At 36.6% G+C, this 27,758-nt stretch overlaps 2 protein-coding genes across 3 annotated transcripts; both read right to left on the reverse strand.

Moving 5' to 3' along the window:
- Positions 1-11,281: 11,281 nt before the first annotated feature.
- LOC140162158 (F-box only protein 41-like) lies at positions 11,282-22,285 on the reverse strand. 2 transcript variants are annotated; one of them, XM_072185430.1, is made up of 9 exons: positions 21,757-22,285; positions 19,902-20,095; positions 19,304-19,419; positions 17,411-17,509; positions 15,698-15,847; positions 13,890-14,008; positions 13,247-13,405; positions 11,844-11,965; positions 11,282-11,444 (listed from the first exon to the last, which is right to left on the reverse strand). In XM_072185430.1, the coding sequence occupies exons 1-9, from the start codon at positions 22,220-22,222 to the stop codon at positions 11,382-11,384; spliced, it is 1,488 nt and encodes a 495-aa protein (XP_072041531.1). In that variant the 5' UTR covers positions 22,223-22,285; the 3' UTR covers positions 11,282-11,381. The 2 variants fall into 2 exon arrangements, with proteins under 2 accessions (XP_072041531.1, XP_072041533.1); XM_072185432.1 differs by having other exon boundaries at positions 19,902-20,092; positions 21,757-22,284.
- Positions 22,239-27,322, reverse strand: LOC140161739 (uncharacterized). Its single transcript, XM_072185037.1, has 4 exons — positions 27,189-27,322; positions 24,825-24,895; positions 22,289-23,246; positions 22,239-22,244 (listed from the first exon to the last, which is right to left on the reverse strand). The coding sequence occupies exons 1-4, from the start codon at positions 27,276-27,278 to the stop codon at positions 22,239-22,241; spliced, it is 1,125 nt and encodes a 374-aa protein (XP_072041138.1). The 5' UTR covers positions 27,279-27,322.
- Positions 27,323-27,758: the final 436 nt, after the last annotated feature.

The following is a 27,758-nucleotide window of genomic DNA, read 5'->3' on the forward strand; positions in this document are numbered from 1 at the left end:
CAGGAGAATGCGACAGTTTTCGCTTTTGTAACTTATATTACGTGAACATCGGGTAAATCCACAGCCCCTTGAGAAGTTTGAGCGAAATCCATTCATAACTTGATATTTAAATCGGGGAAAGAACTTGAAAAACCCCACATTTTATCAGCTAAAACGGAGCCATTTGACCACTAGGTTTTTGTGAAATCAGTGCTTCCGTGGTGTTTCCATAAGATGCGCCACAAGACGCAGATAAGCGTCGCGTATTTGTGCGTTAACAAATTGCGCGATACGCAACGCGATGAGTTGTTGCGCTGCGTGTACCTTGCTGGTACAACAAAGATTTTCTTTCCTTTTCAATTTCAAACACGAGTGGAATAGTGAAATAAAATCCTTAAAATATTGCAGTTGGAGTTTACAAATCTGGATTTTCATTCCTTGTATTTATAAAAACATAACAAGGTACAAACATATCATAAAAACTCAATTTTGAGAAAGAAACAATGGCTAGAGTACACAGCCACGTTAATACACATAAAAATCTTTAAAAGGCAGGAAATTTGTAGCACACTCAATTCTGGTTTAAAAATTGAACATATTTAATCAAATATTAACAACCAATAATTATATTATTCATCAATGTTATGTATAATTCAATTGCACAATAATTGAAACAAACTTTGAATTTTTTTTTTGCATTTTGCCAAGTTTGAACTGTTTTACTAGTTTTTAATTTTGTAATTATAATTTTGTAATATGTGGTGTGATCAAGCAAAATCAGTCTGAAGTCCGTCATATTCAATTTTCAGTTTCTTATTGGATTGTAACAAACATTTGTAAAGTGACATTTTGCAGAAAACCACATTGAAATTTAACAACCCGTTCAAAAGGTATAAGCAATTAAAGATTTTCCAAAACAAGAGAAAACAAAAAGAAATATTTCCCTTGTTTGGCTATATCTCAAAATCTCAAACATTTCCTACTTCCGACTGATTTTGCTTGATCGCATCACATATTTTGTGCATACATTGAAATATACACAAGAGTAGATTTGTGTGTTGTTATTTCCACATAGCTGTTTGTAATATCAAAAGTGTGAAAATAAATTAAGTACAAAAATTAAACATTTCCAGTACATTGTATGTGATAGCATTTCAATAAATAAACAATTCAACATCTTTTACAGGTATTGCAAACATAATGGAACAATATATTTTCACCTTGTGATTATAGTTCGACAAATTACAAATTTGAGATAGTTAATAATATACATTGTACACTTCAAAACTGCCATTTCCAATTTTTGATATAGTTTTCTTTACTTGCACTGGGTCATAATGTGACCGTCCACTACAAGTTACTGAAAAACTACATTTCTAAGTTCATATTTTGTGCAGCACCAAAGAGAAAACTATATATCTCAATTATAAAACTGACCACCAAGCACCAATTGACTCATAAATACCATCCTTCATTGCACACACATTCATTGAATTAAATAAACCTAAATTTAAAATTGCAACTTTATACTTTGTTTGCTGTGGACGGGCTCATACTTTTTTGCAACTCTGACATTAATTCATACCCTCATATGAGTATATGTGATACGATCCGGTCCATGGGAGCCAAAGGAGGCATTTTTGACAATTGAGTTACTGTAATTATTACATTATACATACAATAGGCTATCATTTACTGAAAACACCAAAGGTCTAGCATCTGCATACTTAGTTCTAAAGTTTTTTGATGTCTATTTTCTTATATAGTTTATTGTTTTATATATTTACCTTTATCTCAGTTTCAAATTTGCCGCCTTTGGCCCCCATGGACCAGATCGTGTCACATATATGACTCATGTGACCTAATCATATTGTATTATTTGTAAACATGCCGATGCAAATGTAGGTCATTAATATCTCACCACTGACCACATAAATAACCCAGCGCATAATCACCCCAAACCTGCGTATTTGTGCATCGCGTATCAAATGCGCAAAAAAAACAATGAAAGGAAAATACAGTTTCAAAAGTCTTTTAAACATTTTCATGAAACAAATTTTGTAAAATGGCGGTAAATTACCAATGAACGTCAATTGCGTGAAATCGTTGCGGTTTGTGCAGGCAAGAAAATACATTTCAATGAAAAAAAGCCCAGTAAAATTCTGAACAAAATACAGGAACAAGAGCATAACATATAACAAAAATATTCAAAAACTGAAATTAAGAAATAAAAATGCAGAAATTTGGGCAACCAAAAAACAGGAATTTCTGCTTAAAACAGGAAAATGTTTATGCCTGATTGTGTTGGGCCTCGGTAATTTTTCTCAGGAGCTCACACTCCCTTCCTCGCCATGACTTGAAAACAGATAGTGTGCAGTTATTACTATCCCATTAGCAGAGACAGGCGATTTGCACGGAAAAAAATAGAACTATTTCGTTAACATTTAAATGTCAACAAAATATTTAAAAACACATTTAAAGCCTTAATGTACGATCTTTTTAAATTTTTAGATTTTTCTTTTTTCTTCTAAAATGATAATATGCAATCATTATGAAAGTTCCCAATACATTTGGACGCTGAAAAACATTGGGAATTTGCAAAGAAACAACATCATAAACTTCACCTCTATCACTCGAAACATCTCGCACTATTTGGATTAGGACAGCGAGTGCGGCCTCAGAGTTAGTCTCCTCACGCTGCCAGTTTGAGTTACGCCCTCCACATGTGGAGGGAGCGTAATCAAGCTTTAGTTTTGTACTGAGACTACGGTTTATGATCGTGGCCGACATAAAGTCATAATCTTAAAAATTATGACTTTATGTCGGACCAACAGAAAATCGCCTCTGCTTTTACTACAAATAGGACGAATTTGACAGTTTGCTCATAGATTTAAGTTAGAACATGTGTAAGTATTACAAATATGCCAAAAATCTGTTTTGAAAAAATAAAGGTAAATTCTGAAAAAGATCGTACATTATGACTTTAAAGGCTTATCCAGTGATCCCAGCAAAAGTGGAAGCAATTTTTGTGTATAAATTTCCTAAAAGTGAAGAATATGTTATTAAGGGATCTAAAATGAGCGTTTATTATTAAAGTTTACGACAGTATTTTTTGTGGGACATGAGAGCACCTCAGACCTATCGAATTGCATTCTGAATACTGAAGCATGTCTTTCTGATATCAAATAATTTTCATTTTTGAAAATCACAATATAATACAAATTTTACGACAAATTATAAAAATTTGATATTTTTCAAATTTTGATATATAACAGTCCTCGAAAATTATTATAAATCTAATGACATATTCTTAAAGTGTATGTAGCAGGGAGGAAAAGTCCGACGGTCAATTGAAAATTTTGACCTTTCATATTGAAGATATGGATTTTTTCCCAAAAAGACCTATTTTTTTTTTGTGTTTTGGGAAAAAAAATCCATATCTTCAATACGAAAGGTCAAAATTTTCAATTGATCGTCGGCTTTTCATCCAACCTACATACACTTTAAGTATAAATCATCAGATTTATAAAGTTTACTTCAAGTACTGTTAAATATCAAAAATATCAATTTTAATGATTTGCCATAAAATGTGTATTAAATTGCGAATTTCAAAAATCAAAATTATTTGATATCAGAATGACATTCTTCAGTATTCAGAATGCAATTCGATATGTCTGATGTGCTCTAATGTCCCACAATAAATACTGTCCAAACGCTCATACCCCAGCCCTTAAAGGTACATTGTATGTTTGAAATGAAAAATTTGGCAAAAAACAAGGAAACCGGCAGTATTGACAAAGTTGTAGCCCCATTCAAATACATGTAGCTAATTTATCTACTTAAGTCAATAAATTACAGATTCATGTAAAATGTCTTCTATTGTCTTAATACACAGCTTTCAGCTAAACTACTAGCTTTCAGCTAAAACACTAGCTATGTTATGATACCAACAAAAGATCAACAACAGGTGCCAAAATCTGAATTTTAATGATTTTTATGATCCTCCATATGAGCAAATCACTGAATGGGCCTTTAAATACTAGCGTAAGTGTAGCACAAACAAGTGCAGGAAATTTATATTTATTGCAAAGCTGTGAAATCAATTACCATCTTGAATTTAATTTAGATTTGGTGGAGATTATTATTTCTCAAGTAAGTTGTCACTTGTGTCCAGTGAGGCATATTTTAATAAAACTCATCCTGAAACATAATATTGATAATAACCTTCCACTGTGTCTTATATTTCTGTGGTCTTTTAATATTTTTTTCAAAGTCACAAGCCAAGTCACTGCCCTTTACCCAGTGGAGTCGCATCATGTGCAAAAAATGTCATGCCTCCAATGAAAGTGAAGTTTGAAAAATCCCATTGAAAATACTAATAGCTGATACACATTCAGCACCCTCCTCAATCAGGATCGATATTCCTCCAATCAAATGACTCATTACACACACTACTCTCCCAGCCACTTTAACTGACCTGGTAAAGATTTTATTTTTGAAAGTCATAGTTTTGACTTGGGGGGGGGTATAATTTGGGTTGGGCAGGGGTACCACTGAGAATTTGAAAGTGGACCCATACCAATTTTTCAAGTAATACCATAATACCAGAAGTCAAAATTTTCAGCCAAGTTTAACACAGATTTTCCAAGTTTTTACAACTTCCCCCCAATTTTTTAAATTTGGGAGGCTCTAGTACAGTGAGGCAAAATTGGGCTATTTTCTGAATAAAATTGTGAAAAGGACCCACCCATATACCAAAATTGGCCTAGAAAAGGAGTCATTGATATACCAAAAAACAGAAAATGCTACCCACGTTGATGGCACGTCTCCATATATTCATTGTACCGAGTACAGGGCGGATTTAAGGGGGCACACCTGGCGTGCCCCACTAATTTTTACAAAGCGGCGTCTGACTGTGTATTTAACCCTAATACCCCAGGCCTATAATTTTGGCTAGGGGGGAAGAAAGAAGGAAGGAAGAAACAACAAAGAACAAGAGAACTTTTTTTTCTCGGGTGCAAGTTTAAACCAGGGACCCCTTGGGTGCCAGTCACGCGCACCTTGCCACAGGCTATCTTGGCCGGCCAAGCTTTCTGTGACCATATGACTGTTTGCATGATGATGCAATCGCATTACGTGGGATACCTGCGCTTGCAGATGCTCTGTGAATTGAGGTTTTTTGATGTTTGGTTCAGTTACTAGCAGAGATGCCACTTGCTTGTTGAAAAAAATCAGGAAGTTGCGAAGCGTAGTCACTCTTTCTTTGCCAAAAATTAATCTTGAATTTTTGGCTAAAAATGGCAAAAATCAGGAATTCCTGATAAATCAGGAAAAGTGGCATCTCTGGGTTAGGGTTAAAAAATATAATATTAACATAAATCAGTTTTTGCATCTGATCTCTTCATACTTACAAGAAACTATACCCTTAATACACATAAAAATCTTAAAAAGGCAGGAAATTTGTAGCACACTCAATTCTGGTTTAAAAATTGAACATATTTAATCAAATATTAACAACCAATAATTATATTATTCATCAATGTTATGTATAATTCAATTGCACAATAATTGAAACAAACTTTGAATTTTTTTTTTTTTCATTTTGCCAAGTTTGAACTGTTTTACTAGTTTTTAATTTTGTAATTATAATTTTGTAATATGTGGTGTGATCAAGCAAAATCAGTCTGAAGTTGGTTGGTCATATTCAATTTTCAGTTTCTTATTGGATTGTAACATAAGCATTTGTAAAGCGACATTTTGCAGAAACCCATTGAAATTGAACAACCAGTCCAAAAGGTATGAGCAATTATAGAGTTTCCAAAACAAGAGGAAATAAAAGGAAATATTTCCTTTCTTTGGCTATATCTCAAAATCAACATTTCCGACTTCCAACTGATTTTGCTTGATCACATCACAATTTTTGTGCATACATTGAAATATACACAAAAGGGGTAGATGTGTGTTTTGTTATTTCCACATAGCTGTTTGTAATATCAAAAGTGTGAAAATAAATTAAGTACAAAAATTAAACATTTCCAGTACATTGTATGTGATAGCATTTCAATAAATAAACAATTCAACATCTTTTACAGGTATTGCAAACATAATGGAACAACATATTTTCACCTTGTGATTATAGTTTGACAAATTACAAATTTGAGATAGTTAATAATATACATTGTACACTTCAAAACTGCCATTTCCAATTTGTTGATATAGTTTTCTTTACTTGCACTGGGTCATAATGTGACCGTCCACTACAAGTTACTGAAAACTACATTTCTAAGTTCATATTTTGTGCAGCACCAAAGAGAAAACTGACCACCAAGCACCAACTGACTCATAAATACCATCCTTCATTGCACACACATTTAATTAAATAAATCTAAATTTAAAATTGCAACTTTATACCTGGTTCGTTGTGGACGGGCTCATACTTACTTCTTTGAAACATTAATTCATAACCTCATGAATATACATGTATGTGATGCATGTGATCCAATCATGTTGTATTATTTGTAAACAAGCTGATGCATTAATATCTTTCAATTGACTACATAAATAACCCTGCATTTGTGCCTTCTTTCTTTTAGCGTGCAAAGAAGGGCGCATAATTACCCCGAGTAAGCCTGCCTATTTGTGCATCACATATCAAATGCGCAAAAAAACAGTGAAAGGAAAATAGTTTCAAAAGTCTTTTAAGGGGGTACTACACCCCTGCCTAATTTTGTGCCTATTTTTGCATTTTTCTCAAACATTATAGCTCATTGGTGACAAGTAAGATATGTATATTATAGGGGCAAGGAGTACAACTACTGCACTGGAAATTTTATTTCAGCACAGACAACAGTTGTGAACTTACAGTCAAAAATGAGGGAAAACCAATATTTGGTCAAAAAATCAATAACTACTTGCCTTGAATTGCTGAATTTTCAGTGCATTAGTTGTAGTCCTTGCCCCTATAATATACATATCTTACTTGTCACCAATGCGCTACAATGTTTGATTAAAGGATTATAAGCGCTAGCGCCCTAAAAGCAACACATTTTGATGTATTGTACCATTTTGTTTTTTAATTTTCCGCCCTTTTTTCTTTGCTAATTCTTTTTGCCACCCCTTCTTCCGCAGCCCTTCGTTTTGCCGCCCCTTCTTCTGCCGCCCCTTCGTTTTCGCCGCCCCCTGCTTTTACTACGGGGGCTCGCGCCCCAAAGCCCCCAAAATATGTGCATGTTATTCCATTTCATTTTCATGAAACTAATTTTGTAAAATGGCGGTAAATTACCAATGAACAACAATAATCACTTTGCACCACCTGTTTTATGGTCATTGCGTGAAATCGTTTGTGCAGGCATGAGAATACATTTCAATGAAAAAAAAACAGTAAAATTCCAAACAGGAACAAGAGCATAACATATCGTCGGCTGTATTCCATAGTGGCGATAGTGATTTTTGGTCATTTTTTGAAAATTGGCACATATGTTTTTAATGATGTTCTCTTTCATTTTTTCTAAGTCTCATCAGTCATAATTAGCTAATTAATTAGTAATTAATTAATTAAATGTGGCGTATAGTTACAAAGTGACATTTTTTGTATTCCATAGTGGCGTATCGACCATACGCCACTTTTTATTCACATTTTATAATCATGAAATATCGGCAAAAATGAAAAACATTGTATGTCATAGTGGCGTACACGTATCGGACCTATATGCCACTATGGAATACGAACGACGAAAAGTAACGCCATAGGGATTACACGGCGACCGAGGTGGCGTACGGTTAACATTAGGTTAGGGTATTGCGTTTTGTTTGTTATCCATAGTGACGTATAGTTTTATTTTCAGTTTGCCAGCAATAGTATGTATTTATTTCTTTTGAAAAATATATAACAATAAAATCTATTTAGTTTACTACAGAAATTTCACATCATTTACAAAATATAATGAATGTCTGATTTACACAACTCGATTTTAAATTGGCATTTCTTCAAACCCGATTTTCTCGAAAAGTTGTTTATTCGTGGCGCCCCACTATATGCCACTATGGAATACGGACGACGATATGACAAAAATATTCAAAAACTGGCAAAAAGAAATAAAACTCAAGAAATACGAGGAACCAAAAAACAAGAATTCCTGTTTAAACAGGAAAATTCTCATGTCTGATTGTGTTGGGCCTCAGTAAATTTTCTCAGGAGCTTCTCGCAATGACTTGAAAACAGATAGCGTGCAGTTATTATTTTCCCATTAGGAACACAATACAAAAGCCATTACTGTTCTAGTATAATATGCATAAGAGCGAATAATTATAGTGCATAGTACCTACATGTATTATCTGAGACGAATTCGTCTCAGGTATTATATACCTCATGTATGTGAGAGGTTGCGGGTTCGAACCCTGACGGTGCCTAGTATGCTCTCGTGGAAGAATTGAAATTCCCCTGGACAAGAAAATTACTGCTAATTGTCTCGTTATTTGTGGAATGTCTATAATTTTAACCATGCCCCTCATAGCAGTCAATATTTGTATACCATGTCACAAGGAGGGTCATTACAAATGATAAAGTACAGTGTGATTTATTGTATACTATGCATTGCCTACATTAATATGAAGTTATGACTTAAGAGATGGGGTATGGACATTTGGACAGTAATTTTTGTGGGACATGAGAGCACATCAGGCATATCGAATTGCATTCCGAATACGAAGAATGTCCTTCTGATATCAAATAATTTTGATATTTTGAAATTTGCGATATAATAGGCATTTTATGGCAAATGATTAAAAAATTATATTTTTGATATTTAACAGTCCTTGAAGTAAACTTTATAAATCTAATGATATGCACTTAAAGTGTATGTAGCTGGGAAGAAAAGCCGATGATCAATTGAAAATTTTGACCTTTCGTATTGAAAATATGGAATTTTTTCCCAAAAACACCAAAAAAATTAGGTCTTTCTGGGAAAAAAATGTATATCAATAATATGAAAGGTCAACATTTTCAATTGATCGTCGGCTTTTCATCCCAGCTACATACACTTTCAGTACATATAATTAGATTTATAAAGTTTACTTTGAGGACTGTTAAATATCAAAAATTTTAAAAATATTCAATTTTAATAATTTGTCATAAAATTTGTATTATATCGCAAATTTCAAAAAATCAAAATTATTGAAGGACATTCCTCGTATGCAGAATGCAATTCGATAGGTCAGGTGTACTCTCAGCTCCCACAAAAAATATGTGAAAATGTTGCTATACGTTAATATCCCATTCTTTAATCTTATACACTGTAATAATCAATATATACACTGAATGCAGTATCATAAAATAATTCTATCTGACACATATATGTTGTTATAAATTCCCCACATATACATATTAAATTAATTCAAGGTGCTAAAGTTCTTTGGTTAGTAAAGCAGGGACCGCCTTTTGAGGAGAGTGAGAGCAATTGCTCTCTATAATTTGGTTCACCTCAAGTTTGGTAGTGTGTATGTGTGCATTTCGCTCGCCACAGTATCAACTCACCCGAGTAAAGTTAAATGCGCTGAGTGTACACGCACGCGTACAGGGGTGGCTAGTCGGCATGCTTGCTGCGCAACAGCAAAAAGGCCTTGACATCACTACCAAACTTGAGGCGAACAAAATTGTAAATCTTAAATCTGATATAAGAGAGTGATTTTTAGCTCTCCTTAGTTGACCATTCTCCTTACATTCTATTGTAAATGCTCTAAACAGCTCTCCTTGAAGGCTCCAGAAGACCTACTTAATGCTCTCCTGCGAATTCCAAAAGGCAGTCCCTGGTAAAGAGGTATACTAGACTTCTGCATACACTAATGACATGTCCTGATGAAGTCAGACACACATCTGACGAAAGCTTGACCATTCACACAGGGACCGGCTGCACCGGTATTGTGATAACCAATGCCATACTCGTATAAATACTACTTATAATACAAGAAACTTTAAACTCTCCTTGAAGGCTCCAGAAGAGCTCTCCTGCAAATTCCAAAAGGCAGTCACTGGTAAAGAGGTATACTAGACTTCTGCATACACTAATGACATGTCCTGATGAAGTCAGACACACGTCTGACGAAAGCTCGACCACTCACACAGGGACCGGCTGCACCGGTGCTGTGATAACCGATGGCATACTTGTATGAATACTAGAACTTACAAGAAATATTGCAACTTTTAATAGAAGGTTCAGTAAACACTATAATGCATGGCACGGATTTTCATATCATCATGCCTATCCTACATGTACATGTCTCCATGCATGTAAATTGTAAAATACTTCAGAACCTATGCAAAGGACAAGTTGCAAGTCAAGAGGACTGCTGATATATTTCCACCCCATCTGGGATTTGCGGAAAAAATTGCGTACCCAACACTCTCGCGCCTGAAAATGCTCACTTCCAGGGAACGGTTGTGTGTTCTTAATTACACAAGCGGGGACATCTGCCAAATCGGGGATGGCCCCGGTTGGAGAGTCTATACCCCCTGCATCCCCCATGGCTTTAAAATGCAATAAAAAATGAGGACATATACAGGGGTAGGGTCATCTCCCCGAATGGCAAGTTATTCCATCCACCGTTTGTCGATTGGAAACACACAATTCCGGAAGGTGTGTGTATCATTTCTGCAAAATGCACATGGAATTGCCTCGTACTATACTTCGATTATAGCTCCTAGTAGGTTCAAATAATTTAGTTTTAATTTAAACAAACCCATCTCAATACATCATCTCAATACATGCCATGTTTGTCAGCAGTATTCCCAATGAGAGCTTTCAACTGTTGAAATTATGTTACATTTTCCACCATATTGCTGGGTAATGAATAGGCTATGCCAGTTGAAATCAATACCCCTCTATGGACAACATGACCATAATCTCCCTCACAGGAGGTGTAGATTTCAAATGGAGCCACCCATTCAGGTAACCCCATTTGAAATTCACACTCCCTGTGTGGAAGATTAAGGACAAGTCTTCCATAGGAGATGGGTTTCAGCTGGAATAACAACCCCACTAACTGGCCTAAATTATTATATCAATTCATAGTGTTAGAGATTTGTCTACTTTTGACTGACCATAGTACAATCTAAGTGCGGATAGGTTTGGGCTATTCTGGCTGCACAATGCCTAGTTGATGTGATCTGATTGTGATGATTCACCAAGGCAGCGAAATTACAGCGCTTTGAACACTCTGTGATCTGTGGTAAGGCGCTATATAAATACCGAAATTTTTTATTATTTATTATTATTAGTAGTAGTAGTAGTAGTATATGTTATAGACAACATAACCAATAATGATATACTTCACAGAAATTTTACATATTATCAAGTTGCCAAAAACATTCATGACAGGCATGATAGTTTTACCACAATCCATGTTCTCTATGATGGCGTAGTGATATAAAGATGCAGGACATCTCTCAAACCAGGTCGTTTTGCCAACACCTGGGAAAAGAATACAGAAATGGTAAAAATTGTGTTTATTATATTAAATTCATGTTGATCATGTCTCTGATTTTCCATGTTATATTTTTTTTACAGGGAGCCAAAATGGCAATTATATATTTTTGCATCCTCAATTGCTAATAAAAAAATGTCCTACAGGCAGGAAGATTTGTACAGTCGGTCAGAATTTTTTTTTAAGATACTAAATGACCCAAAGATTGACAAATCTGGAAAAAGGTGAACTTTCTTTGGTAACAGTTCTTAGTCAAAATCAATCCCCATCAGTCCAAAAAAAAAGCCACATCTGGGTCAGTCAGGCCTGTAGAACAGTGTTTTCTGCCATTGCTATAGCTCAACGATAAGACTAACTTAACCCCTATAGTTCCCAGCATGACATACTTGCAATTTCTTGTGAAGTTGATCAAACCTGGCAGCATTTTCCTCATTGTTCTCATCAGCGTCGGTGAAGTAATCTGATGGTGACAGGTGTAGAGACATGGATCGGAGTTGAGAACATGCACCTGAAATCAAATGAAAATGCATGTTATATTGTCGGATGTATTAGATAGTGGTGGATGTCAAACCCAGGGTGCATTACATAGTGACGGATGTTGATCGCAAATTTATCAAAAAAATGTATGGGCATCGGGAAGGTAAATTGTATTGGGTATAGATTATGAACTTGTCATTAATGTTCAGCTATTCATGTGTCTATTAAAATAAGATTCTTGATAGATATTTTCAAAACGTTAAAATGTAGTAAAATCATACATCTCAGATTGCCAAAGTTATCCGTCACTATGTCTTGCGCAATTCTTTTGAGAGCTCAACATCCGTCACTATGGATTTTATCGTAAAGTGTAGATCCATCACTATGTAATGCACCCCATGATAAATAATTCTTCCATTGACAAAATACATGGACATTAAAGCACCTTTGAAATCTTATTCCAAATACAAACATGGGTTGCGCATTCAGGTCAAGTTACCAGCCCGACAGAACTTTCACCAGTGACATATTACTGAGCAGGCAAACAAAATTGCTACTATAATCAGTCCAGCAAAAAAGTTGGCATTCCTTTCCTTAACCCTAACACTGCTAGATCACACAAAACCATACAGCATGAAGCGATTGAAATGACCATGCATCCCATGGTTGTGGCACCCAAGGGGTTGGTGGGTCAATTCCTGGGAATGGAAAACAATGTTTCTCTTCATCTTCTTTCTTCCTTCTTTTTTCCTTCCACTTAGGCAAAAAGCAGAGAGGGAGTTGGGGTTAATTAAGACTACAAAACAATACAAGTACATGTAGGCCTCAATGAACCCTAACACTACAAATCCATACAGCATGAAGTGACTGCAAGACCATGCATCCCACATAATCAGATTGCATAATCATGCTATACTACATGTACATAAGCACAAAACCGTTTGCAGCGGTCACACATATGACTTGTTATACCCTTTCTGCTGGTTGCACCCGAGGGGTTAGTGGGTCATTTTACGGGTTGGGAAAACTACTTTTCTTTCTCTTCAACTTCTTCCTTTCTTCCACTTAGGCAAACAGCAGAGAGGGAGTTGGGGTTAATATCTCATCAAATTGTTTCCTGTGTGTATGTGTATGTTTGTTTGTTTTTTCTCTCTGTTTTGTTTTGCTAATAAGTTACCACATAATTTAGCATTTTTTTAGGATGGACAACCTTGCACTTTTTAACTTCACAATCTGTTGGATACCATTGAAATTGAGCAAGTATACAACATTCTGTATTTTGTTTTTGGTAATTGATCCCATTCTAACTTACCATTAAATTGCAAGATAGATTTTGTAGTAACTGGAGTGTGTCTGAAGATGAGAACTTGCAAACCACGTAGTCCACTCTTGGTCATCGCTATGGCAACAGGCTCAGACACCTTTATCATGTGGTTGATTTCCAAAACTTGCAGTTTGGGACAATTCTTTGCTGTATTCAAAGAAAGCATTTAGTTAAAAGTAAAATGCTACCATATATGTTACTCCCTTAACTGAATAAAATATATACAGACTGCAAACCGTTATTGTAAGACCTCAATCGTTAAAATTGTTCAAGAAATAAAGACACGATGATCCAAAACCTTAGGGAAGATGCAAATGCAAAAGTTGCACTTTGCTCCATTATATGCTGTATTGATTATAACTTATGGCTGACCCCTGAAGTGAAAAAACATGCACACAACTCACACACCACACCCCCTTACACACACACCCCCACTTCTCACCTATAGTGACTAGTCCTTTGCCATCTACACCTTTACCACTGATACTAAGTGCTTTAAGTTGAGGCTAACATCTGCTAATCATCTGAGCACATCGGTTGTTGAACTTAAATAGCTGATCAATGAAGGGAAACAACATACACACCCCTCACACACACCCCACACACCCACCCCACCCCTCACACTACTCACCTATAGTGACTAGTCCTTTTCCATCTACACCTTTACCACCTATACTAAGTGCTTTAAGCCGAGGCCAACATCTGCTGATCATCTGAGCACATCTGTTGTTGAACTTATATGGCTGATCACTGAAAATAAACAATAAATCTGTATTTAATTATAAAACGGTGATCAAAATTAAACTGGACAGAAATGACTAATATGTGATAGCAAATCATAGCATATCATGAGGTCCTTAAAGGATTAAGTATCTCGATGGCAGATGTGTTCGTATTCTTCCAACTAATGAAAATCAGGACAAAACTTGACGCTTCATAGGATTTTTTTTTAAATTATGAAGATGCAGGTTTACTCCTTTCAATGTTTGGGTCTCAAGTATTCAAGAGTAATGATTTCAAACTATTGGGATGACCAAGAATGATAGGAAAAGAGTATATGCTTTTGAGATGTGGTGTTACAGGAGGCTTCTACAAGTGACATGGAAAGACTGGAGAACAAATTCCTGGATCCTCAACAAGATTGGTACAAGTCTAACCATTAGAAGCGGCATAATGGAGAGAAAGCTGAAGTGCTTTGGCCATATTGTCAGGAAACATGGAGGTGTAGAAAAACAGATTTTGCAAGGAGCTATACCGGAAGGCAGACGAGGAAGAGGACGTCCACCAACATCTTGGACTAATGACGTGAAGCTGGTTTCTAACCAAGGAATGCAAGGTGCAACGCACTTGGCATCAGATCGAGTGAGATGGCGTACTCTTGTGAAGACCACGGCAGCGCTACACATCGCCACCTGATCCTATAACCTTAGATTATTGAACTTCAGATCAGAAAACCCTTGGGCTGTGTGAGAACAATAGTACCACTTTCTCAAGTGGTGCGCTTACACATAACTTTCTATTCATCACTTCTTGACACTATTCCAGTTCAAATCCATACACCCCCTATGGAAGACATGACCTTAATCTTCCACACAGAGAGTGTGTTCTGGGCGTGCTTGAATTTGGCTGTTGCCAGTACAGTATTCATCTGGCAATGTTGCTCATCTGAGCAGACATGGAGCACTCAACTTGTCAGCGCTTATGCACAACATCCGTTTGTGTACACTTGCGCTATTTTTAAGTTCACTAACACATTCCACACTTATAGAGGTTACAGTGCATATGATGTATCATACAGTAAATATGGCGGACTACTCAAATGCATTCAACAAAAGCACGACTGCAATCTACCGCGACAGTTCGTCAGCTCACACACATAACAAATGCACTACAATCAAATAGGTTAATGACAACATTTGATTGAATGGACTGCAATGTGCCATGATTATGGTGAAGGGCACTGGTTCAATTCCTTTGTTTGGAGCCAATCAATAATTTCACACACAACCTCTAATTGTCAACCCACATGGGCAACATGCAAGCCTTAATTCACTTGAACATTTCCCTGTCATCCAGAAGAGAATGATTAGATCAATCAATGAATAAGTTACATTTATGTCATAACGCCAAATTCATTTCAAAATCTTCAAATACGCTCATTAGCTCAAAAATTACTGCTGATAAGCATCCTGAAATAGGTGGCTCAAATAAATGACCTCACACACTTTGGTCCGATTTCTCGAAGCTTGGCTAGTGGTCAGGCTTCCTAAACCAGAAGGCTAGCCCTACCAATGTGGATCCATTTTATTGATTTATCTATCTAGGCGATGTATGATGTAAAATTGTAAGCACTGGTATATCAGACTAATTGGACTTAAGCCTAATGGCTTAGGAAGCCTGACTAGCCTTGCTTCGAGAAACTGGCCCTTTAAGACTTACCATGGAAAGCCAGGAGGTAACTTGAGTGATTCAATCTGTCTGCATCCTGCCCCAACAGCCCAAATGACCTCATGACCTGCAGGGTCAGTTTGACTGACATAGGTCACACTGCATAGATTCATACAATAACAACTGGCTAACCACAGACACCTATGCATGGTGAAACAAAACATATCATGATAGTACTGTCAGTAGGTAAGCTGCACTTCTATGTTGTTGATAGAATTCCTAACAGGAAAGTGGAAAGGTAATCTGTGAAATCTAGTGCTGGTTTCATACTTTCCTGCCGCTTTGACGACAATTTATGAGAGGACAGAAAAGTACAAGCAGCATGATGAAGTGTCACACTGCTCAGAGCAAGCGGCAGAAAGTATGACACCAGCATAAGAGCTTACATTTTGAGAATCCACAGTATGCCATGGAAGGGTAAAATAGTGAACCCCCGATTGTTTCAACAAGTGCTTGGCAGACTATCTGCAATCTGTGTGTTATGTACTATGCCAATATGTAGTGCTTATGTGTTAAGACAAATTCTCATTCATTTTCAGGCCTTTGCCAAATTTACCTTCTTTATCTCCATAACAACGTTAACCTTATGGCTGACTCCCCAAAGCATTATGCATAGGGCAGAGTCTTAGCTAGAATTTGACAAGTGCCCGTCATTTTCACCAAAACTCCCTGTCGAAACTAGGCATCAAGGTGCTTCACAGTATGGGCAATTAAAGTTGAAATCCATACACCCCGTATTGAAGACACAACTTTAATCTCCCACACAGTGGGTGTTGATTTCATTTGAAATCAGGGTTCGCAGGTTTTTGCCGCAGGTGGAAAAAAACACGGTTTTAACCGCGGGTTTTTCCACTTGTTTGCCGGCAAAAATGGCAAAAACTAAAAAAGTGATAAATAGTTCACTTTTTTCATCTCAAAAGTTATTAAGTTACAAAAATAAATTTCAGAGTGTAACAAAGCCATAACATGAAGAATTTCATCTGATCAAGACCAGTCAAAACTTAGTTTTCTGGCCGTTTCATCAACCATTGGTTGACTTCATCAGCAGTGTTGTTGCTGTTGCTGTTTTGAAGTGCTGTGTGATAAGTTCTTATGCAACACAGGATCGTACAGGTGTGAAAGTTGGTAGGCCCCTCATCTCTGTTTAGGAGCTTACCACAGTATGATCCTGTGTTGCATAAGAAATTTGACACAGCATCACTGCTGATGAAGTCAACCGATGGTTGATGAAACGTCCAGTAAACGTAAGTTTGGATTGGTCTTGATCAGATGAAATTCTTTGTTATGGATAATCTACAGACCTGATGGAATTTAATCAAAGCCAGATTTTGTAATTATAAGTAACATATTTTCATTGCTCTCTAGTGCATTTAACTAAAATGTGGCATATATCAATAATTCAAAACTTTTTCATTTTAGGTAAGGACTTGATGAGACAAAAAATATGTTGAATGATTCATTAAAGGTTGTGTGTTACTGTTTATGAGCTTTCTGTGTTACTTGTTAATCTTTGAGTGACTTTATGGGTTTTGCCAGTTTTTGCCACTTTTCCGGCAAAAACAGGTTTTTGCCGGCAAAAACCGAACCCTGTTTGAAATCACCCATCTAGGTAACCCATTTGAAATTCATACTCCCTGTGTGGGAGATTATGTCATGTGTTCCACAGAGGGTTTATGGATTTCAACTGGAAGAGCCTAACCTTACCTTTCAGTTAGTATGTTGTGACAACTATGAATGGTCAGTGAAATCAGGTGACTCCCGGATTTATGAAGCAGATACTCAAGACCACTTTCTAAACAGCCCCTGAAAAATAATATAATAAATTAAATATATTAGCCAAATATTATAAAGATTCGCCTAATGACACACATGGGCTTCTCAGAGGATAAATATGATGCGATCAAGCTAAATGAGTCTGATGTTGATCAAAATCAAAATTCAGTTTTCAATTTCATTACATATGAGCTATTTACATTTTTTACATTACAGAGGTATGGCCATGTTAGTGTTGCTCAGAACAATAAAATATAAAGGAAGTTGAATATTATTATTGCCTGTTTCTCAAATTCAATATTCCTGACATCAGACACATTTTGCTTGATCACATCACAAATGTAACATGATCTGGTCCATGGAGGCCAAAGGAGGCATTTTTGAAAATTAAGTTACTAATTTTATTACTTTATACAAACATTAGGCTATCATATTCGCTGTCGTAGTGCACATTAGAATATGAGCATTGCTAGGTCATCTGGATCCCCCTTCCTTTGTTACGAACCATTGATCGAAATGATCACAAAAAGCCAATGGCATATCAAAATTTGGAACAGGTGTATGAGCCCAGGCTTGGAGCAGTAACCAATGGTTACTAACGTGCACTACAACAGCGAATACTGAAAACACCAAAGGTCTAGCATAAATGGTTCTAAAGTTATGAAGTTTTGTGATGTGTATTTTCCTATGTATTTTATTGCTTTTTTCTCCATATTTCTGCCTTTATCTCAATTTCAAATTTGCCGCCTTCGGCCTCCATTGACCAGATCGTGTCACAAATTCACAATTGAAAAGGGTACAAATAATATGAAAATTCCCTTTCAGCAAAGTGCTTAAAGAAAACCCTGCTTGCATATCCAGAGTTACTTTTTGAATGCACATGATTGCACCTGTATTTAGTTTATAGTTTTGCTCTATACATGTATCTGTATATTAATTTCTTGTATTATTTTGTGTATTACTTTGTGTACTACAAATTCAAATAAATATTATTACTATTAACTGTTACAATAAATACAATCAAATAAAAAAAGGAAAAAAGACCCAATAGACATTTTCAAATCAAAGTTTTCCACAAACAGCTGTCGTTTGTTTATGATGACCCAGTATATGTTAATAATACTCCAGGTCATCACACAGCTGTTGGACGCAGCACTTATATTAGTTGTGCTTTGTGTAATGTGTGTCACTGACAGGGTCTTAGCTAGAAGTTGAGGGTTGCCCGTCATTTGAATAAAATTGCCTGTCCTCATTTGACCTTTAAAACATTTACCAGATGTCTATAGCCCATTGGGGGTTCAAAGAGTTCAAATATGTGCTGATATGGCCTTGTTCTATAAATCTGGTCTACTAAAAAGGTCAATAAGCTTCTCAAAACATACAATTTATAATATAGCATCTGTCAAAGGCATTAATTTTGCCCGTCCCAGGAGCAACCTCCCCATCAAAAATGACGGCCAGACGGGTGGCTAGCTAAGACCCTGGTCACTGATGAGTGCTTATGTGCGTTTTTTCATGCGTAAGGATGCTCGTGTATGCTTTATTACCCTGTGTACGCACCTGATACATGTTCAGGGCCTAGCTCGTAATGATTTTCTAAAGATTCGGTTGCAAGAATCAACTTCTCTCATTGTATCATACAGTAAGTGCAGTGACTAAGATGGATTTTGATTCTCACAAACCAAGATGAAAACTAGGCCCTGCTGTGACCTGGTTTTCTAAACATTTCAAATATTGATTTGAAAAGGTCTATACATCGGATAGCCTGGAGGAGTAGCAACAAGACACAGTCACCAATAGGTGAGGCTCCTGCGCAACACTCACCTTGTATCTCGCTTATAGTCTTCTACGGTTTCTCTTGGACGTTGTTTCCGTGGCTTCAGATTATCTAGATACAGCCATTCTATTTCTGTACACCATGACGATATCGTTTGCAAAAACTGAAAAGAATCAAAAGGTATTATAAATTTAATAAACTTCAGTTAATACAAGCCGCACTTGCCAAAGATAGATCGCTGTGTATGAAGGAATCTTGTGGTCGCCTGCTCCGCAGCCGAAATATGATGATGATGATGATGATGGTCATGACGATGATGATGAATGATCTGAATTTGTTCATTGATAACATAGGTATTAATTGATAACATAGGTATTAAACTTTTTGTTTGTGAGTAAGAGTGAATGTTCTCTTTGTCCATTGTCTTTTCTCTTTTGTGATTGTCCTTCTTTGTGCCTGTTCTTAAAAAATAATGGCTTTAATATTATGTTTTAATTCATGACCGTTGGGAGCTGGTGGCTCTTTGTGTATGTTTTTTCTCCCTCCACCAGCTCCAAGAACAGGGAATAAAAAAACAAAACAAAAAAAAAACATAAGTATTAAACTCAATTTTTTAGTTTAAACATGACATGAAAGCAATATTACCTTGGAAGAAATCCTCTGGTTAGCCAGCCTCACAGTCCTCCACAATGATGGATGCCGACTTATCTGCTTCCAATCTTGACAAACGAGGGCGCAGTTCAAAAGTGATTGTTGATCCAGATGACTGAATATACTTAAGAGTGCATTCTTATGGCTGCGAGTCATTGGCATTGCTGGTGATGGAATAGTCATGGCTGCTATGGAAAAATACATTTGATTCAAACTTAATGGTACATTTATATTTTGGGAGAACTTTTGATTGAAAAACATGACCCTGCTAACTGAATTAGGTTCAAAACTCTTATTTATTGCATTTTCTTTAAGTAAAATAGACCTCTCTTGAATAACTGGCATGTAAAGTCTGCACAAAAAGTAACTCAGCTGTTATAAATACGCCTATAGATTAAGAACTAATAATTGTTTTCACAATATTTCAACATAAAAAGAAGGATAATTTATTTATGCGCATTTTGATACCCCATTTGTCCAATTCTGTTCAATATTGACAATACAGCAGTGTTTTGAAAGAAAAATACCCCAATTTAAAAGTTGCAGTTATTTGTATTGATTTGAAGTAAGCGCTTGAAGATAATGGCGGGCTTTACGTGTTTACAGTGCTGGCATTATAACCATTGATCGCTGTAAACTGCAACTTTTAAATTCGGGTATTTTTCTGTAGAAGCACTACTGTGTTGTTAATATTGAACGACATTTGACTTAATGGGGTATCAAAATGCGTAAATAAATCATCCTTCTCGCTATGTTGAAATATTGTGAAAACAATTATTAGTTCTGAATCTATAGGCGTATTTATAACAGCTGAGTTACTTTTTGTGCAGACTTTACATTAAGTATAGGGCTGTCTTCATCCAGTTCTTTTTGGATCTTTTTCATCTTTCTTCTTGAATTGAACTCTCTAAACGTTTGGTGTGAAAAGGTTGGCAAGCTACATGTATTTGCTGGCAAAATGACTGTACATGTATATTTTTTGATGTGATATGGAAATGATAAACTGAGTTGTTCCCCGTGCAATTACCTGTGCCTGTGCAAGAGAGGTATAGAGATGACCTTACTTTAATGTTAAAAAAGAGCAATTACCTGTGCAAGATTTGTGAGTAGAAAGAGAGAGAGAGAGGTATAGAGATGACCTTACTTTAATGTTGAAAAAGGACAGCTACAGTGATAGAGCCAACATAGCGTCAGTACAACATACCATAAGAGAGACTTTCATACAGCAAAGACAACTTGTTTGTCAACTACGTAATTGTGATTGCCAAGCTTTGTATTAGCAAATATAGATATGTGTACATCCATATCAAAACGATGCACTTGTTGGCTGCTACATGTGTCTCATTTCACTTAATAGCTAGGGATAAATACCAGACTCATCTCCAAAATGGAGGTCACTTCAAATCATCCCAAGTCACATTGTTTAGGAATACAAAGAACATTCCTTATACAAGTTGACTTGGGGATGATTTGAAGTGACCTACACTTGACATGAGTCTGGTATTTATCCCTAGCTATTAAGTGAAATGAGACACATGTAGCAGCCAACAAGTGCATCGTTTTGATATGGATGTACACATATGGTAACCACCCCAATCTGCTCTTTTTGTTTGATAATGAACTCAAACTTCGCAATGTGCCAAACTGTTCAATTTAATTTCGTTATACATGTACTTGTATAATTATGTAGTGTAATGCAATAGTCTTTGTGTTCTGAAAATTTTTGTTTTAATGATTTAAGTATGTATAATATGTCCAAAAAAAAAATTAAAAAAATAAAAATAAGAGAGACTTTAATTTTCATACTACATTTTCATTCTCTAACTACAGACTGTTTACATGCACATACCTGGACGTTTAATTTTTGCATATCCACTGTGTACTGACACAGAGGGCGTATATGTCACATCAGTGAACGAATCATCTATATCCGACAACTCTGATACAGTTGTGTAAGATCCGCCAGAGACCCTCCTACTGCTAGCCACAGAGTTTGGTCTACTATTAATCACAATTTCTGGCACATTCTGTGATGTAAATGACGCCCTTCTGTCATCATTTTCAGATACATATGTCAACCCTCTGTGGAATTCCTCCTGCATGGTTGGGTTCTTTGGAATTCCATTTGGTAAAGTTCTCACTCTTATATCACTACTTTCTCGAAAATTCACATGTTGTGTATTTGGTAAGGATGTCAACCCTGAAGTGTTACCATGGTTTTCAAGTTGAGATGCCTGTGTTTCAATTGTCTTTGCAGATTGCTGTTTGCGATTTAACAAATCTTGGAATACTTCTTCAAGGTCTTTTAAATTCATTGCATCCGAAGTACTATTACTGCTACGAAAGTCTTGATCAATCGGAAGACGAGGATTTTGATCGGCGGGTCTCTTGAGGGGGCTTTGGTACGTGGACATATCAGAGTGTGGTGTCTTTACAAAGACTGCAGTGTCATAACCATCGATGCTACTTTTAGGCAAGCTATTAGGATTGTCAGTATACTGTCTTTCAAAAGTCGTGCTTTCAAAAGGTACTTCTGTCTTTTGAATAATATCATCTGAATCATCGTCACTGTCATCATCAACAATGTTGAAATTAGGTAGTTCTGATCCAGCATATGAAGGCAGGGTTGAAGACAAGGAGGCATGATTATTGAGTCTACTAGGCAAGATGGAGGACTGCTGCCATGGCAATGTATTATGGTACAATGTGGAATTTGACTCCATGTTGTTCTGATGGTGTTGAAGTTTTTCCTCTGTACAGTTTTCAGAGGAACCGTTATATGGATGATTTGCTTTTGAAGTTGATGTCCTGCTTGGACTTCTGGTATAATCAGATTGGTTCTCAGTTTGACCTGGGTTCAATATCACCTGCTGCAAATACTGATTTTGACGGAATGTCTTGCTTTGCTTTAATTTCTCTGCATAGCTACTTTCCTGGTCTGTACTTTTTGGTCTGTTATATCTAGTCTCTGGAGCAGTCTTTGACAAGAACCGGTTACCATTTTGTGAATCAACCTGGTTAGTCTCTGGCAAAGTTTGTGACAAGAGCTGTTTGACAAGCAATGGGGATAAATCTTGCATCTGATTAACGTGTGTAGGTTGCTCGCTGAGTTGAACAAGAAACTGCTGTAGTTGGTTCTGCTGATGCTGTAAGGTTTCTAGCTGTTGCTGTAGATTGTCAAGCTGTTCCTGACGGTGTTCCTGTTGCTGATTGGACCGTTCACTGTGGCTAGGAATAGGTGTTGAGGTTTGGTGGGTGGAAGACATTTGCACTGGATGAGGATCTGGAGTTGTATTTTCTGTTGAAGGTTGTGGCAGCTGTTTGCCATTGGAAGGTGACCTGTAAATGTTGAGCAAAAAGCAGTTTACTTCAAGTTATTCTCATGTAAATAATAAAATAACAAATGTGATGCGATCAAGCAAAATCAGTCGAAACTCGGAAATAATGATTTTGAGATATAGCTAAACAAAGGAAAGATTCCCTTTTGTTTTCTTTTGTTTTGGAAACTCTTTAATTGCTCATATCTTTGGGACTGATTGTTCAATTTCAATATGGTTTTCTGCAAAATACAACTTTGTAAATGCCTTTTACTATTCTATAAGAAACTGAAAATTTAATATTTCTGAGTTCTGACTGATTTTGCTTGATCGCATCACAAATGTGACCATCGGCAAATTGTATTTCGAGTTACAGTGCAAAATATGCATAGAGGTTGTATTCTTTTGTCCCTAATATTTGTCCGACATGTTTCTCATTTTAGTCCAGTCAAACACCAACGTTTAATCCTATTGTTGAAGAGGATAATAAGCTTATATTTATGTATAGCATTAGTAAAAAGTCTTTGTTTGCTTTGGCTAAATCCTGTTCAAGTGGTGGGTTAACCAACAATTAACAATGAGAGGACATTCCTGAACCTCGTTCAGTTGGGGATGATTTGAAGTGACCGCCAATTATGACCATATGATATTTAATACCAGCAATGTAGAAAAAAAGAAATAATGTAGTGCCAAAATAATGTACCCTTTTCTGAAGGAGCAAAGTTTAACAAGTTATAACTCCGCTTCTGGATATCGTTTGAAGTCAAATGATATATCATTGTAAAGCTTATGATGTATATTTTCTAAACACGGAAGAAAACAAATTTGACCAGGGGCCGACTTTACAAGCGTTTCGACCTGGACGGTCACAAATGTGCTCTTTCTATTTCTGTTGGTTTTGCATGTAAATAGACAATGGGCTAATCCAGTTGATATCCATTATCCATACACCCCCATGGAAGACATAACCTTAATCTCCTACACAGGGGGCATAGATTTCAAATAGAGTCACCAATTCAAGTAACCCCTATTTGAAATGCACACTCCCTGTGTGGGAGATTAAGGTCATGTCTAATAGCCCTAATAATTATATGACTGCATGTCTTATTCAGCTGTATTATTCAAAATCTTGGATTTTTACAAAACTACAGCACCTGAAGTCTTGATTTTTGCAGGGTACTTTAATTTACTAATAAATTACATTACAATTGTGTAAAAAACAGATTTTGAAAAATATTGAGGGCATCCTCCTCAGCAAATGTTACATTATGGCTTTAATAATGAACAGGAAATTGACCAAAACACACAACAGTTACAGATCTACACCCCCTGTGTGGGAGATTTAGGGCAAGACTTATCACAGGGGGGGGGGGGCAGCTGCCCCTTTGCCCCCTTGGCTACGCCACTGGATGACAGAAACCAATTAACAAGTGATATGAACAAATGACGACAAATTTTTAGTTAATTCGTTGCAGGAAAAAATGCATATCTGCCAAAATGTTCCGGGCTTTGTGGTCACAATATACTTTGATTTCAAATTCAACACTTTTTTTTTTATTTCAACTTGGTTATTTCCATTTTGTTCTTCATAGACACTCACCTTTTTCCATGTCCTTGTGGAAGGTCTTGGTTATTCCATGCATCATCGCTCAATGAATGACTTCTGTTATGCTGAAAATTTGAGAAAAATATGAAAATAAAATAATGTCCAAATCTTATTGTACAATAAATTTTGTTGAGCATCATGCTGAAGGCTGACATTGAATGTGATACTTTGGACTACCTTCTTTTTTTGCAAATGAACATTTACAAAAAAACATTTTGACATTCTCAATGTTAACGTTGCAGACAATAGTCTTCATCTCTTGTACTACATGTACAGCTAGCTGATGTCCCCTACTCGCGGTGCATTACCACATTAGCTTTTTTTACGGACGATAACTTGATCAGCTCTGAATCTAGGCCAGCTAAACCTCTTGTTGAAATTGCCCAAGCTCTTTATGAAAATGATACACCTCGACGAAATATAGGCTGTTTTGGACAAAACAAAAATTAATGCCATAATCTTGGTTCTTGATTGGATGGATAATCATAAATATTCATATTTAGCTAGTAGCATCTCATTATTTTCTCTATGTGGTATTCTATATCCATGTTAACCCCATGAGACCTACCTGCCTATTGGTCAAAAAGAAGTTTTCATTATCAATTGGACCAATCAGCAACATTGATAGAACTAGAGCGGTTCTCGACTTGCGCGGTTCTCGACTTGCGCGGTTCTCGACGCAAAGCATCGGCCGCAATGCCTCCACCTTGAGGCGTATCATTTTAACCGGTGCTATTTCACCAAGAGCTGGCCATCTGTAGAAGACAGTGTAGGTTTTTAGCTCTAAATGTTGAACTTGGCTCTAAATGTTCACTGTACTCACCAAGTTTCATGCCCATACGACAGTTTTTAGTAATTTGACCTCAGATGACCCCTGGGTGAGCTCGAAATGCCCCCAAAATGACCTTTCCAAAAATTTGACTCTAAATGATGACTGTACCCACCAAGTTTCATGCCCATATGACAGTTTTTAGGAACTTGACCTAAGATGACCCCAGGGTGACCTTGGATGACCCTGGAATGAACTTCTAAAAATTTGACTCTAAATGTTGACTGTACCCACCAAGTTTCATGCCCATATGACAGTTTTCAGTAACTTGACCTCAGATGACCCCAGATGGCCACAAAATGACCTTCCAAAATGTTGGCTCTAAATGTTAACTGTACCCACTAAGTTTCATGCCCATACAACAGTTTTTAGTAATTTGACCTCAGATGACCCCTGGGTGACCCCTAAATGACCGCCAAAAATATGACCCTAGATGTTGACTGTACCCACCAAGTGTCATGCCCATACAACAGTTTAGTAACTTGACCTTAGATGACCCCTGGGTGACCTTGGATGACCCTGGAATGACCTTCCAAAAATTTGACTCTAAATATTGACTGTACCCACCAAGTTTCATGCCCATACGACAGTTTTTAGTAACTTGACCTCAGATGACCCCGAATGACCCCAAAATGACCTTCCAAAATTTTGGCTTTAAATGTTGACTGTACCCACCAAGTTTCATGCCCATACGACAATTTTTAGTAATTTGACCTCAGATGACCCCTTAAAATAATTGGCTCTAAATGTTGACTGTACTCACCCAGTTTCATGCCCATACGGTAGTTTTTGCTAATTTGACCTCAGATGACCCCTGGATGACCTCGGGTGACCTTGACCCACTGACCAATACAAACTTGTTCTGTCTAGGGTCAAGATGCACCCACCCACCAAGTTTGAGGAACGTACGACCCCTAGTCTCAGTGAACATGGTATTTTGCTTGTTATGCATAAATTATGCAAATTAGGTAGTTAATTACCATATTTTGCCCTGAAAATCTAATCAGGTCAAGAACATGTGGCCACGCTATTTCCCACCAAGTTACGTCACTGTACCCCATACGGATCTCCAGATAATCTGTTCACAAGGTATTTTGCTTATTATGCATATTACGCATAAATTATGCAAATTAGGTACTTAATTACCATATTTTGCGACGAAAACCTCCTATAATTTGAAGACTCCCCATGACCATCCCTCCACCAACTTGCATCACTGTACGTCTTACCAGTTCTGAGAAATTGCACTCGCAAGCTCGGACGGACAGACAGACAGACGGACAACCAGGAAACATAATACCTCCGGTGGAGGCATAACAATTTCACCACACACAAAAAATGAGGTGAATTATTGGCAAAGCTTCATTCTGATTGGATAAAATGAAGATATCATGTAACTGACCAATCATGATCAGAGAAATGTTAGATCGGCAGGTAGTGCTGAGGGGGGTTAAGGAAATCTGGAATCACAGAGATTTTTCATGGTAAAACATCTCCACTTCACAGTATCTAAGCCTTAAGTATCCTACCTTCACACGGTATCCCTCTACAGACGACCCAGGAGATTCACGAGTCCTTGATGATAAGGTTCCCTGTCTAGATTGGTGTAGTACCTCCATCTCGGCATGTTCTGCTCTATCTACCAGGGTATCCAAGTGTATCTTCAATGGGCTTCAATGACTCCCTAGCTGTCATCTGTTTGGTATCAATGTCCTCCAGGAATTGACTTAATTCCAACAACTTTCTGTTCACATTATATGAAGACAATAAAATTGGCAAAAATTGAGCAAAAAAGTGTTTTTGTCAAAGACTAATGGTTCTAACATCTCATGATCTTGAATAAAAAGATTGACCTTATCATTTTCCTGGGAGATGCTGAAAACTACTAGTAATGTCAATTTTATGTAAAAACTTCTGTATTTTTTTAAAGTTGTATTTTGTCAATTCTGCTGTATTTTGTCAATTTTGTCAAACTCCTCCTCCTCACTTTTCAAAAAAGGTGGGGACGTGAAATGAATTTTAAAACTTAATTTTATGAGGTCTTATAGAAAAGTTCTCTTAGGCAAAAGAACCAAATTAGTTCAATCTTTCGATCTACC

Source organism: Amphiura filiformis, chromosome 10 (genome assembly GCF_039555335.1).
Source record: "Amphiura filiformis chromosome 10, Afil_fr2py, whole genome shotgun sequence".
Lineage (NCBI taxonomy): Eukaryota > Metazoa > Echinodermata > Ophiuroidea > Amphilepidida > Amphiuridae > Amphiura > Amphiura filiformis.

Bases quoted from the DNA above. Each gene is read 5' to 3' on its own strand.
- LOC140162158 (XM_072185430.1), bottom strand. From the start codon at position 22,222: ATGAATTTAAAAGACCTTGAAGAAGTATTCCAAGATTTGTTAAATCGC. The intron at 20,096-21,756 runs GTATGTGCATGT...ATTTTTCCATAG, and splicing joins TGCAAAAATTAAACGTCCAG to CAGCCATGACTATTCCATCA. The intron at 17,510-19,303 runs GTGAGTGTTGCG...ATTATTTTTCAG, and splicing joins GACTATAAGCGAGATACAAG to GGGCTGTTTAGAAAGTGGTC.
- LOC140161739 (XM_072185037.1), bottom strand. From the start codon at position 27,278: ATGGAGGTACTACACCAATCTAGACAGGGAACCTTATCATCAAGGACT. The intron at 24,896-27,188 runs GTAGGATACTTA...TCAAATTTTCAG, and splicing joins TAGAGGGATACCGTGTGAAG to CATAACAGAAGTCATTCATT. The intron at 23,247-24,824 runs GTGAGTGTCTAT...CAACATTTACAG, and splicing joins CCACAAGGACATGGAAAAAG to GTCACCTTCCAATGGCAAAC.